Genomic DNA, 14,060 nt, shown 5'->3' with positions numbered 1-14,060 from the left:
CTCCCATGTCCCCTCCTGAGCCTTTCCTGAAGAATGGACAGCAGGAGTTTGAGGTGCAAACTATCCTGAACTCCAAGAGGCCTCCAATACCTCGTCCATTGGAGAGGCTTCGGTCTGGAGGAACGGTCCTGGGTTCCCCATTAGCAACTCCATGCTCCCCGTCTGGTCTGAGCCTTTCACCGGAAGAATCCGCTGAAGCCCTCCCTGGAGCACCCGGGGGTCGCTCCTGAAAGAATACAACAGAGGAACTCCAGAAATTGACAGAAAAGTTGCAATCATGGAAAACTTAAAACATTGTGAAAGAACTTGGGGGAAAAATGTAAACATTAATGTGGATATTTTCATGCATGTAACAGACAATGTTTACGAAACTGCTATTGGGTACCTATATCCAGTGGTTGACAAATCACCAAAAAATCTACTCGCCACACAAAAAAATCTACTCGCCACCTAGTACCAAACGTGTGCTGCTTGGGCCAATATTTACTCACCCGGGGGTTAAATCCACTCGCCCGGGGCGAGCAAATGTATAGGTTTGTCGAACACTGCCTATATCTATGGCAAGCTAGCTTTAGGCCTTTTTCCAACAATTTTTATATGGACAAATCTGACTGTTTCTCCAACATGGTCTGACATTGAGACATGCCTGGAAACATTTCTTAGTATGTCCAAAGCAATCGGGTTAGTTGTTGACGACAATACTCTATTATTTGATGAAGTGAATCATTTCAAGAATTTTGTGACAGCTGAAAAGTTGAACGAGTGGCAAGAAACAAAAGCAAGCATGGATAGGAAGTGGGTTCCAATTTTAACATTTTGCAGAGGTCGAAACATTTAGTTCAAAAATCTTGATTAATTGTGGCATCTGTGCTTTCGATACCATCTACTAATGGCCAGGTTGAGCGATTTGTTTTCTCTGATGAAACATTACTGGACAGACAACAAGAATAGACTTGAGATTTCGACAATGAAAGCAATTCTCAGTACAAAGTTCAATTTGGATGCATGACAGACTTTTGCAAAACAAAACAGTTTAAAAAAAAAACTATTTTAAATCAGAGCTCTGAAAAGTACCAAGCAAAACCACAGGTACTCCAACTGGATTTTTGGAATTGAGATTTAAAATGTAAATGTTAAAGTAGTGTTCAGTGCACACAGCACAATTTTGGCAAATTATTCTCAAAACCATTTCTAATGTCTCATATTATGCAGTTTACATTTGAATAAATTGGTACTAAAATGTAGCCAAAAAAGTACAATTTTTTAATAAAACAAAGTGTGTGTGTGTGTATATATATTTTTTTTTAATGTTTTTTTCTGTATTTGAAGGTTTCTCAAAAATAGAAAACATTAAAAATCTATTCAAATTAAGCAATTGGCCATTAATATTGAGACATTCCTGCCATACAGAAGTATGATGAAGCAACGTTTCGGGCCTTACAAACTCTGTTTCATGTGCACTTTGCAGATTACACGCTGCTCTGCAGAGGTCTTCAAACACACTATTTCAATAACTGCAGGACATAATGCCGCCATGGTATGTCAGATTGGCGTGCGCGTGCATTTCTGTAAACTCACGAGGCACAGCAACCCGTCACACACGGGTTTCAGCAGCCTTGGTGATGTCATACAGGTACATTGTGAGGTCATGTTACAGGGCTCTGAGGGGATTCCCTCTTGAGTGCAGCAGTGACATGTAGAGACTGACAGTTCTCCCCGCCAACCACAGGCAGGGGGCGTGTCGGGAGGGCGGGGTGGAACCAACGTGCATGTGAGAGAAGCTGAAACCATAACCAAACGTCACGAAGCCCCACCCATCCGAGTTCCCTGTCAGCGAGCCGACCAATCAGCAGAGAAAGGCTGTGGAAGAGAGTCCGACCCTAGAACCTCAGCCAACAGGGAACGCGAAGAGTGGCTGCGTCACGGGCCGCGGAGAGGGCTCGGCGCAGGCGGTGGGGGAGGGGTCAGGAGGTAAACAAGATGGCGGCTGCCTACTGACTGCGGGAGAGCGGCGGGGACCGGAGCACGGGAAGCTGGACAGCACGGACCGGGACACCGGAAGTCTCCAGGGGGAAAAAAAACACCGGGGGTTACCGGAACCCAGTGAAGGGAAGTACCGGGAGTCACCGGCACCAGTAACCGGAAACTGTGGTCATATCAGGACCGGAAGGACCTGCGACACCGGCAGACAGTGACAGGAAGCACCGGGAGTCCCGGCTCCTCCCTCTTGATGACATGAGCCGGTGATACTGGGAGTCCCGGATGTTGAGGCCCAGAGACTGGCGCGTGAGCATGGGACAAGCCTTGGGCCGGCGGGTGAGGGAGCTCCGGTTACTGCTTGTTCGGGCTTGAGGGACGGACGGGTCACACGTTACCGTTGTCTGTGTGTATATATATTTATATTTATATATACACACATAACCTCAGGGCTACCACAGGGGGGGGCACTGAGGCAGGGCCACAGGAACCACACGTCATGGGCCGGGGCCGGTCCCCGAGGGACCTGAGACTTTATATGGCCATGGGGGGATACCGGGGGGCTGTAGGAGTGCAGTGACATAGTGAGCAAGAAGAGGCAGGAAATTTGTGCTATCTGTGTGTGACCATCCAGCTCTCAGAGGGCGGTAGAAGAGGCGGGAAATAAACGGAACGTGTTGTTTTGGGGCTGTGACATTGCCGTAGTTTTAGTGCGCAATCAATCCTGTGACTTAGTTGCCCTATGGTGTGACGTCACCGCCAGACACCACAAGAAGCCTGTGTGATTTTGTGGTCCTCCCAGACACTGTGACGGAACCGCGAGGAGTCAGGTCTTGGGTTGTTGCCTGCACAGTATGGATGAGGAGGAGTCTCCGGAGATGGGCTTCTTGGGTGATCTCTCAGTGGGGATGGACACCTTCATCCATCGCATTGACTCAACAGAGGTCATTTACCAGCCACGCCGCAAGCGCGCCAAGCTCGTGGGCAAGTACCTGATGGGCGACCTGCTGGGGGAGGGCTCCTACGGAAAGGTGAAGGAGATGCTGGACTCAGACACTTTGTGCCGCAGGGCTGTCAAGATCCTGAAGAAGAAGAAACTACGCAGAATTCCCAATGGGGAAGCCAACGTCAAGAAGTGAGTATGAGTGATGCTTGCTGAGTGGGGTCTCTGTGCCAATGTCAAGAAGTATGAGTACTGAATGTGTGTGACTTGGCATGCAAGCAGTACAGAGAGGTTCCCTCGCAGACACTGTGGTAAGGAGGGTACTTGGCACTATACAGAGGCGAGTGGGCATTAGAGAGCTGTGTGTGTTGCACTGGGAGCCACCAACCGATTGGCGCTGGAGTTTTAGGGTGGAGCTGAATCCCTAGTCATTTCATGCAGTCCGATTTCTCTCACCAACTCCTCTGCGGGCAGCTTGGCTTGCAGTAGAGGGCAGGGCGTTGTTGGTCTGGCACTGCGTGCGCAGCGATGTGTTAATGAGTTGGGTGTCACACTGCTGGTTACCCCACTCTTCAGTACCACTTATTCTGTACAGAGCTGAAAAAGGCTCACACCGGCTTTCTTACGCTTTAACATATTGTGATGCAGACTGGCCTTGTCTGTATACATCTTTGGAAGGCGGCCATCCTCTCTCTCCGCACACAAGAGTCCACCCCGGAACTCGTAGTCCTTTTATTATCAAGAACATTGTGTGTGTGGATATATGTGTATATAGATATCCTTTTATTTTCATATATAGCACTGACCATGTATGCAGCGCTATACATTCACGGAATTAACTAAGTTCCGATACTTAAGGGGCCGTAAACACAGGATTGTTGTGCGTTAACCCTTATCAGACCTTAGTGAATCTCCTTCATGGAGCTTAGAATCTAATTTTGGTGCCTAAGGCACAGAGAGGGACTTGCCAAAGGTCACAAGGAGTGGACATCAGGGTTTTAAACCCACTTTGAAGGCAGTGTTCTTACCACTACCCTTCTGTGTTTGCTTATAAACATGTATATGTATTACTTAAGTATCAGCGGATTTTGCACATATACCGCAGCTCTGTGCCTTGGTATTATATGTGGTGTTTTCCTCTGCATAGCCAGACCTGCACAGGCATGTATTACTGGGGTGAACGGTACACTAGAGGAGTAAAAAAAGTGAAAGCACTCGCGTATATAACATGCGCTCTGATGTTTTATAGCATCTGTTTCACAATTAGGGATTTGTTGTAACAGCTTTTTTTAATGGATGTAAAGGTGAGAGCCCGACAGCAGCATGTGTTCGTAACAGACACCAGCAGCAGCTACTAGGCACGTGCCCTGGAATTGTCATGTTGCATAGACCTGCTAAGCTTTGGGTAACCACTGCAGGAAAGGTTGTGACCCAGGGGACGAATTACAAATTCTGTCTTCGAACCAGATACACAAAATAAGTTAATGGTGAGTAAAAAAAAGTGCCAAAGTGTACAGAGTACAGCAAATAACAATACCACCCATGAGCACATTCACATCTCAGACAGGTCCATAATCCTGCCGTTACATAGTAGATGAGGTTGAAAAAAGACGTACGTCCATCAAGTTCAACCTATGCTAGATTTAGACAACATATACTTTATCCTATATCTATTCTTACTTATTGATCCAGAGGAAGGCAAACAAAAACCCCATTAAGGAGAAAAATTAATTCCTTCCTGACTCCAAGAATTGGCAATCGGATTAATCCCTGGATCAACATCCTTCCCATGTATACTTATTTGGTATATCCCTGTATACCTTTCCTTTCTAAAAAGATGTTCAACCTTTTTTTGAACAGATCTATTGTATCTGCCATCACAGTCTCTATGTGTAATGAATTCCACATTTTAACTGCCCTTACTGTAAAGAACCCTTTCCTTTGTTCTGGTGAAATCTCCTTTCCTCCAACCTAAAGGGATGGCCCGAGTCCTTAGTACTGCCCGTGGGATGAATAGTTCTTTTAAAAGCTCCTTGTATTGTCCCCGAAAATATTTGTATATAGTTATCATATCTCCTCTTAGACTCCCCTTTTCTAATGTAAATTAATCTAATTCAGATAGCCTCTCCTCATAAGTTAGATTGTCCATCCCCTTTATTAATTTGGTGGCTCTTCTCTGCACTCTCTAGTTCCATAATGTCTTTTCTTAGGATTGGTGCCCAAAATTGTACTCCATATTCAAGGTGTGGTCTTACTAATGCTTTGTAAAGGGGCATAATTATGTTTACTTCCCTTCCATCCATTGCCCGTTTGATGCAAGATAAGATCGTTTGCCTTTGCAGCTACTGCATGACATTGGGCACTATTGCTAAGACTGCTGTCTACAAGCACTCCTAAATCCGTCTCCATCAAGGATTCCCCCAATTTATCCCCATTTAATTTGTAAGTCGCCTGTTTATTCCTGCTTCCCAAATGCATAACCTTACATTTATCTGTATTAAACCTCATCTGCCATTTACCTGCCCACGAATTACTACGCATGCAATGCTTCCACTGCAGCCAGGGATTCTGGGTAGTGACATGCAAATGAGCACTCGGTCAGTGACCAGCCTTCACACTGATACCCAAAAGGTTGAAATAGCCGTCTCTGAGCAGGTTTGCTGACCATGCACATATTTAACCCATGCTGTGCTGAAAAGCCGGTGTAATGTGGCAGGCATAAGCTTATAGGGATCCATGTACAAGAAGCAAAAAGTGACTCGCTGTATGCTCATTTGCATGTCATTACCCAGAATCCCTGGCAGCACTGCATGCATGGTAATTATGGGGAAAGGCAGGATTACGGACCTGTCTGACATGTAAATGTGCTCAAACTGGTATTTTTATTTGCTGTAAATTGTCGTTGGGCAGTGTAACTGACACTGCTTCTTTAACCCTTCAGTGCCGCAGCGTGCTGCTTCACATTTTATTCCGTGTTGCAAATCCATCTGGTTGTCAATTGGTGACAGTCCCTCTGATATTCCTGTGCTTGTTGATGTGCTGGCAGTGACAGCCCCCCACCGGTGCCAGGATGAGTTTGGTGCATGTTTGTGAAAGATATGGAAATTATGTTAGATAAGGTGTTGGGGAGCGCACTGTGTGTTTGTGTCTTACCCTCTTCATCCCTCCTGCCCCCCATGCTCTCTTGGGGTATTTTTGCTGTTTGAGGTGCAAGGGGAAATCTGTGCATTTACGGCAGGGGTTGGGCAACTCCAGTCCTCAAGGGTCACCAACAGGTCAGGTTTTCAGTGTATCTCTATTTCAGCACTGGAAGGTCAATCAGTGGCTTAGTCATTCTGACTTAGCCAGCTGTGCTGAAGCAGGGATATCCTGAAAACCTGATGTGTTGGTGGCCTTTTTAGCACTGGAATTGCCCACCCCTGGCCTACAGCATTCCGGTCCCCACGCGGCCACACTGACTGACTGACTGTTTTTTCTGCTTCTCCTCCTTTCCTCAGGGAGATTCAGCTCCTGCGTCGGCTGCGGCATCGGAACGTGATCCAGCTGGTGGACGTTCTGTACAATGAGGAGAAACAGAAGATATATCCTTGGAGTTGTGTGAGCAGTGACGGGATCACCGTGCACACAGGGGTTATATGAGCAGGCCACCGGTGCTAAGGTGGCATGCAGCATAGCTGTCGCACGGTGTCAGGGTGGCGGGAATGCTCACAGCCTGGTGTCAGGTCTGACGGCTGTATTAACAGAGTTGCTGAGAGCGGGCCACAATTCCACAGATGTATGAGACTGCGCTCGTTCGTCCACTTCAAATTTTCTGCCAGGTCCTCTTCCTCACGCAGCTCCAAGGCTCTCCGGTGATCAACCGGGACATAGATCATACAAAAACAAGAGTAGGAGCGCAGAGAGGGCAGGACGTTAGGAAAATGTTCCACATTTATTATTACACTTGTAACATAGAAACTTACAATTAATTACGGCTGCACGAACGGTATGGACCCCTCACAATTCCGACGTTAACACTGCGAGTTCCACGTTAGTCTCTCTCCTCGACACCCCTCGGATCACCGCCGGATAGCAAACCGGAAGTGAACCCGGTGAGTTGTCAAGTCAGACGGGCTGTCTCGCGAGAGTGTGCAGCTTAGCTAGGGCTGCACTCTCAATGAAAAAACGTCTTAAAGAAGGATCCAATTCCGGACTTGGTCTCACAACAGATGTATGTCAAGGCTGTGGACACTGCAGCAATCCTCTACGCGTTTCGTGCAAATTAGTGCTTCATCAGGAGGTGATGGGGCATGTCGGGATGTGTCCCTTTATATACAGGCAAACATCTCTCATTGACCCCATTGTTGAAAACGTGTACACATTTAAAACAAATTGCTCTGATAGTTATAAGGTGTATCGATTATCACAGATAACACTTGACCATAGTACTAACATAACATATCAACATAATACAACCACTTAAAAAACAACACATGATACATATTATACATATCTCATACTAAAATTCATAAAATATGTCTGACCATAAAACCATAAAAAAACAATACTAGCAGTATCAACCATATATATTACACGCTCTTATACCTAATATCACACACCTACACTCACTCCCTATTATTCCTCATACAGACAACCCCCTCCCACTCGTCATACTCTACTAATCAATCACTCTCATACTCACCCTTACTCTAACTCATACTACTAACACACTGACTCTTCCATTCTAATACTCAACCACATAATCTTATTGGATGTGATTGAAATGCGAACAATACAAGGGTGAAGACAAAGAAATCACTTTTAGAATAATATACATATCCATATAGACCCTATTAAATCTACTTTTATTTACTATTTTTATTTCTCTTATGGTTGACAATGTTTATTATCATATCTATGCTAAAATTCATATAACTACTTACAACATTTACTTAAATTAGAAAAGCGTAGATAGGCCAACCTCTTATATAATATAATTTGATATTTAATTAAAAATAAATAAATGTAATTTCAAAATGACAATCACCCTGACAGTCTGTTCAAATCTTTAAACTATTTTATAATAACTTTCAATAAACGTTAAAAATGCTAACCTCAAAACACACTATTAATTCCTATTTATTAAAACAGATATATATTTTCACAGATATATATTTTCAATTACCGAGTCGGGCAGTAATCAACTATCTAAGAAAAGGGTTAAGCTCTATTCTATCATTTAACCCACCCAGTATTTTACGTCATAATGAATATATCCCAAACTGTTCTCTTTGGAGAAGTTTCAATCCCCTATCGCCTTTCCTAATGTCCCTAGCCACCACCTCAAATCCTCTAAACCGTAAACCTTCTGTTAACCCATTATGGTGATCCAGAAAATGTTGTGCTAGATTCTGTATTTTTCTTCCCTTTTCTACAAGGTGTTTGGCATTTTTGATGCCATTCACATGTTCACCTATTCGCACCTTTTAAAGGTCGAATGGTTTTCCCCACATAACATTTGTTACATGGGCAATCAATGGCGTAAACTACAAAATTTGTTTGACATGTGATAAATTAACTAATTGTATGTTGTTGCCCTGTTTGATGGTCCACAAAAATCTTATCCTGTGACATGTATCTACACACAATACATTTGCCACAATGATAATTACCAATTGATTTCCCCAGAAAGTTCCTACTATTTATGGTCGGAATGTTGGGTTCCTTCAGAACACTGGGGGCCCAAATACTTTTTAGATTTTTGGCCTTCCTGAAAACTACCTTGGGTTTGTCTGATAACTTAGTTCGTAAAATAGGGTCCATTAGGAGGACATCCCAATGCTTATAAATTATTTTCCATAGCTTAGATTCCTGCTTACAGAAATCTACAATAAACATTGGTGTTTTATTGTCTTCGGGGGTTTTCATTTTGGTCTTTGGGATCAATAGTATATTTCGTGGTCTAAGTTGACTCTTATTAAAGGAGTTTTGTATCACATCTGTATTGTAACCTTTCCCCAAAAATCTATGTCTTAGGACCTCAGATTGGTCTTCACAGTCCCTAGGCTCCGAGCAATTCCTTCGAATCCTCAGGAATTGCCCATAAGGTATATTATTGAGCCATTTGGCAGAGTGATTACTAGTGTAATCTAGGTAGGAATTGGCATCTACCTTTTTAAAATGGGTTTTGGTCACAATAAGATGTTCCACCGCTTTTAGATTAAGATCCAAGAAATTTATTTCTATAGCAGCGTTTCCCAAACTTTTTTTTTTCCGTGGCCCGGTTATTTTTATACTTCTCCTTCGTGACCCACTAAAAATGTTATCGCCTATACTGGCCTATAGGTAACATAATGTATTGACAAATACAATAAAAATGCACGCAGTAACTTACATGTAGAGAATATGAAGTCCAGTAAATAAAAAGATCACAGCTCAGTTTGCGTAACCAGTTGTACAAGGATCTAGACTCGGTTCTTGGGATAGTGAGCGTCCGTCCCGCGCGCTGGGACACACTGACACCACAACGCGACGGTGTGAATTTCGGGTGTTGCGTGTTCTCGCGATACCCCGGATCCTACAGTCTCCACGTCACCGCACCTCAGAATGTTTCCCAATGAAACTGATTGAATGTACTACTAAGGAGCTTCAAATGGCAAACTAAGACAGAAAAGAATCTCTATAGTGTGGCAGGAAAGGAACACCCTAATAAAAACATAATTTTTATTAAGTAACTTAAAATAAAACTGTTCGGGAACCACACATACAGAACACAAACTCTAATAAAAACAAAAGAACCAAAGAGGTGTGGGGCTGAAGTGCTTGTATTGCAGTATTATATATATCTGTTACTAGACTTGGTGTATCACATAAATAGTGCGGGTACTGCCTATATAGTATATCCTGAACAGACAAAGTGTAGTCTAGATAGAAACCTGTATAAACATCTTCTAGTCAAATGATGGGTGGGGATGAGCACTCAGAGTGCTGCCTAGATGAACAATATCACTGCGGCAGACACAGAGGTGCTAGTATAACCAAAGGAGCCTAACCCAGCTATACAGGGCAAGGTACCAAAGGTCGCTGATTGCTAATCCAAATTAGCATATACGAGTCCCCACCTAAGAGCTGCAGGTGTAGTAACTGCAGCACTTGAGCTGAGGGAGCTGCCCTGGTAAGTATCTCTCTGGCAGCCCACTAAAGCTAGATGTAGCTAAAAGGGACAGGTTATAAATGACAGGATTGGCATACCTTAGAAGTCTGAGTGCTGGTGCAGTCTACGAAGCACTCAGACGGAACACAGACCCACACCTCTCCGATGAGCGGGGCCCCCGATGAAGCCAGTTACGGTGAAACGTACGTAGGGTACGTCTGACGTCACCATCCCGTGATGCCGGCTCATCGGAGAGGTGTGGGCCTGTGTTCCGTCTGAGTGCTTCGTAGACTGCATCCCTGGGCAGCAACAGCACTCAGACTTCTAGGGTATGCCAATCCTGTCATTTGTCAGTCCTGTGCCAATCCTGTCATTTATGTCAATAATTGTTTTATTAGAGTTTGTGTTCTGTATGTGTGGTTCCCGAACAGTTTTATTTTAAGTTACTTAATAAAATGATGTTTTAATTAGGTGTTCCTTTCGTGCCACAGTATAGGGATTCTTTTCTGTCTTAGTTTATCGTTACCTTTTCCCTGTGAGCACCACCCCATATATACTGTTTGGTCTTCCCTCTCCTGGGTGTTGAGCAGGGTATTCCTGCATTATATATTAATGCAGCCTCTATCTGCTTCAAATGGCAACCAGATCACAAGTCACGCGTCTCTCCCGCCGCCGCGCAACCTCGCCATTTTTTTAGGTGACCCGCCATTTTGCTTTTGTGGCCCGGTGCCGGGTCGCGACCCACCATCTGGGAAACGCTGTCTATAGGATTAATCTCTCCACTGAGAACTATGTTTTTGATCATTCCTATTGAGAAATACAATGAAATCTTCCAATTGTTCCATAGACCCGGACCAAATAATCAGGATATCGTCTATATACCTGCCATAACAGACCAGATATTGACGAAACCCATTATTTGTCCAAACAAAATCTCCTTCCCAAAGACCCATAAACAGACCCGCGTAATTGATACACCTTATAACTATCAGAGCAATTTGTTTTAAATGTGTACACATGTTTTCAACAATGGGGTCAATGAGAGTTGTTTGCCTGTATAAAAGGGACACATCCTGACATGCCCCATCACCTCCTGATGAAGCGCTAATTTGCGCGAAACGCGTAGAGGGATTGCTGCAGTCTCCACAGCCTTGACATACATCTGTTGTGAGACCAAGTCCGGAATTGGATCCTTTTTTAAGACGTTTTTTCATTGAGAGTGCAGCCCTAGCTAAGCTGCACACTCTCGCGAGACAGCCCGCCTGACTTGACGACAGCTCACCGGGTTCACTTCCGGTTTGCTATCCGAGGGGTGTCGAGGAGAGAGGCTAACGTGGAACTCGCCGGGTTAACGTCGGAATTGTGAGGGGTCCATACCGTTCGTGCAGCCGTAATTATTTGTAAGTTTCTATGTTACAAGTGTAATAATAAATGTGGAACATTTTCCTAACGTCCTGCCCTCTCTGCGCTCCTACTCTTGTTTTTGCTGAGGGAGGGGCCAGCAATGGGCCTCCCTGGCAAGCAAAAGGGTTAGCATCTTCATTGCCCTCTGATGTGTAGTGTACAAGCCTGTAGATTAGGGGGAATTCCTGTACTTAAGACATTTGGAAGCTAAAAAGTGACAATTTGTATACTTGTGACTCTTGATAGGACCCAGTTTTCCCTTTGCCTGACTGCTGACTAAAATCAAGCTGCAGTGCTGCTTAATAACCACCGGGTGCCCCACTCCCACTGCAGTGTCACCCAGCAGGCTCCCTTTGGAATGTGCTGTGACTTTCTCTTATCTTCATAAATCTCCTACATTATTATATATAGTCTCTCAGCTTGGCATTTCTTAACCCCTTTCAAAAAAATTGCAATATAAAAATTATCTATTATTTGCAAATACAGTACTGGGAACTTACTTCTCAAGGAACCGTAAGGTGAAAATCCCTTAATATTTTCAGTGACCATGATCACGTGTGTGTGTGTGTGTATACATTTGTATTATATATGTATATACTGTATTATATATGTGCCTTGTCTCTGCTGTTGGCTCCCTTGACCTGAGCCCCACGTATATGGTGATGGAGTACTGCGTGTGCGGGATGCAGGAGATGCTGGACAGCGTCCATGACAAGCGCTTCCCTGTCTTTCAGGCTCACGGGTAGGCGTCTCCCTCCTGTCACAAGCGCTCTCCCCCCCCCCCCCTCCGTGCTGCGTCCGCGCTCTCCTCCCGCCTCCATGCTTCGTGCTCTCCCCCCCCCTCCGTGCTGCGTCCCGCGCTCTCCTCCCCCACTCCGTGCTGCGTCCGCGCTCTCTTCCCCCCTCCGTGCTGCGTCCGCGCTCTCCTCCCCCCCTCCGTGCTGCGTCCGCGCTCCTCCCCTTTCCGTGCTGCGTCCGCGCTCTCCTCCCCCCTCCATGCTGCGTCCGCGCTCTCCTCCCCCCCGTGCTGCGTCCGCGCTCTCCTCCTCCCCTCCGTGCTGCGTCCGCGCTCTCCTCCCCCCCTCGCCGTGCTGCGTCCGCGCTCTCCCCCCCCTCCGTGCTGCTTCCGCGTTCTCCTCCCCCCCTCCCGTGCTGCGTCCGCGCTCTCCTCCCCCCCTCCGTGCTGCGTCCGCGCTCTCCTCCCCCCCTCCGTGCTGCTTCCGCGCTCTCCTCCCCCCCTCCGTGCTGCGTCCGCGCTCTCCTCCCCCCCTCCGTGCTGCTTCCGCGTTCTTCTCCTCCCCTCCGTGCTGCTTCCGCGCTCTCCTTCACCCCCCCCTCCGCTCTGCTTCCGCGCTCTCCTCCCTCCCCTCTGCTCTGCTTCCGCGCTCTCCTCCCTCCCCTCCGCTCTGCTTCTGCGCTCTCTTCCCGCTCTGCTTCCGCGCTCTCCTCCCCCCCTCCGCGCTGCGTCTGTGCTCTCCTCCCCCCCTCCGCACTGCGTCCACGCTCTCCTTCCCCCTCCGCTCTGCTTCCGCGCTCTCCTTCCCCCCCCTCCGCTACCGCGCTCTCCTTCCCCCCCCCCTCCGCTACCGCGCTCTCCTTCCCCCCCTCCGCTCTGCTACCACGCTCTCCTTCCCCCCCCCTCCGCTCTGCTACCGCGCTCTCCTTCCCCCCCCCTCCGCTCTGCTACCGCGCTCTCCTTCCCCCCCTCCGCTCTGCTTCCGCGCTCTCCTTCCCCCCCCCTCTGCTCTCCTTCCCCCCCTCTCTCCGCTCTGCTTCCGCGCTCTCCTTCCTACACTCCCGCGCTCTCCCCCCTCCTCCGCTCCCGCGCTCTCCCCCCCTCCTCCGCTCCCGCGCTCTCCCCCAATCCTCCACTCCCGCGCTCTCACCCCCCTCCTCCGCTCCCGCGCTCTCCCCCCCCTCCTCCGCTCCCGCGCTCTCCCCCCCTCCTCCGCTCCCGCACTTTCCCCCCTCTCCACTCCGCGCCTTTCCCACCTCCTCCGCTCCCGCGCTCTCCCCCTTCTCCGCTCCCGCGCTCCCCCCCCCCCCCTCCTCCGGTCCCGCGCTCTCCCCCCCCTCCTCCGCTCCCGCGCTCTCCCCCCCTCCTCAGCTCCCGCGCTCTCCCCCCCCTCCTCAGCTCCCGCGCTCTTCCCCCCCCTCCTCCGCTCCCGCGCTCTCCCCCCCCTCCGCTCCCGCGCTCTCCCCCCCCCTCCGCTCTCGCGCTCTCCCCCCCCCTCCGCTCCCGCGCTCTCCCCCCCTCCGCTCCCGCTCCCCCCCCTCCGTTCCCGCGCTCTCCCCCCCCCTCCGTTCCCGCGCTCTCCCCCCCCCTCCGCTCCCGCGCTCTCTCCCCCCCCTCCGCTCCCGCGCTCTCTCCCCCCCCTCCGCTCCTGCGCTCTCCCCCCCCCTCCGCTCCCGCGCTCTCCCTCCGCTCCCGCGCTCTCCCCCCCTCCTCCGCTCCCGCGCTCTCCCTCTCCTTCGCTCCCACGCCCTCCCCCTACGCTCCCGCGTCTCCCCCCTTCTCAGCTCCTGCGCTCTCCCCCCCCTCCGCTCCCGCGCTCTCCCCCCTCCGCTCCCGCACTCTCCTCCGCTCCCGCGCTCTCCCCCCCT

General features: G+C 48.4%; 1 protein-coding gene across 1 annotated transcript; it reads left to right on the top strand.

Annotated features, from left to right (window-relative positions):
* Positions 1–1,779: 1,779 nt before the first annotated feature.
* STK11 (serine/threonine kinase 11) lies at positions 1,780–12,202 on the top strand. Its single transcript, XM_075611449.1, has 3 exons — positions 1,780–3,112; positions 6,418–6,501; positions 12,109–12,202. Exons 1-3 carry the CDS (start codon positions 2,832–2,834, stop codon positions 12,200–12,202), a joined length of 459 nt encoding a protein of 152 aa, XP_075467564.1. The 5' UTR covers positions 1,780–2,831.
* The last annotated feature ends 1,858 nt before the right edge of the window (positions 12,203–14,060 follow it).

This window comes from Ascaphus truei, chromosome 8, assembly GCF_040206685.1.
Source record: "Ascaphus truei isolate aAscTru1 chromosome 8, aAscTru1.hap1, whole genome shotgun sequence".
NCBI lineage: Eukaryota > Metazoa > Chordata > Amphibia > Anura > Ascaphidae > Ascaphus > Ascaphus truei.
Note: the sequence above shows the minus strand (reverse complement) of the source record. Positions and strands in the feature narration are given on the sequence as shown.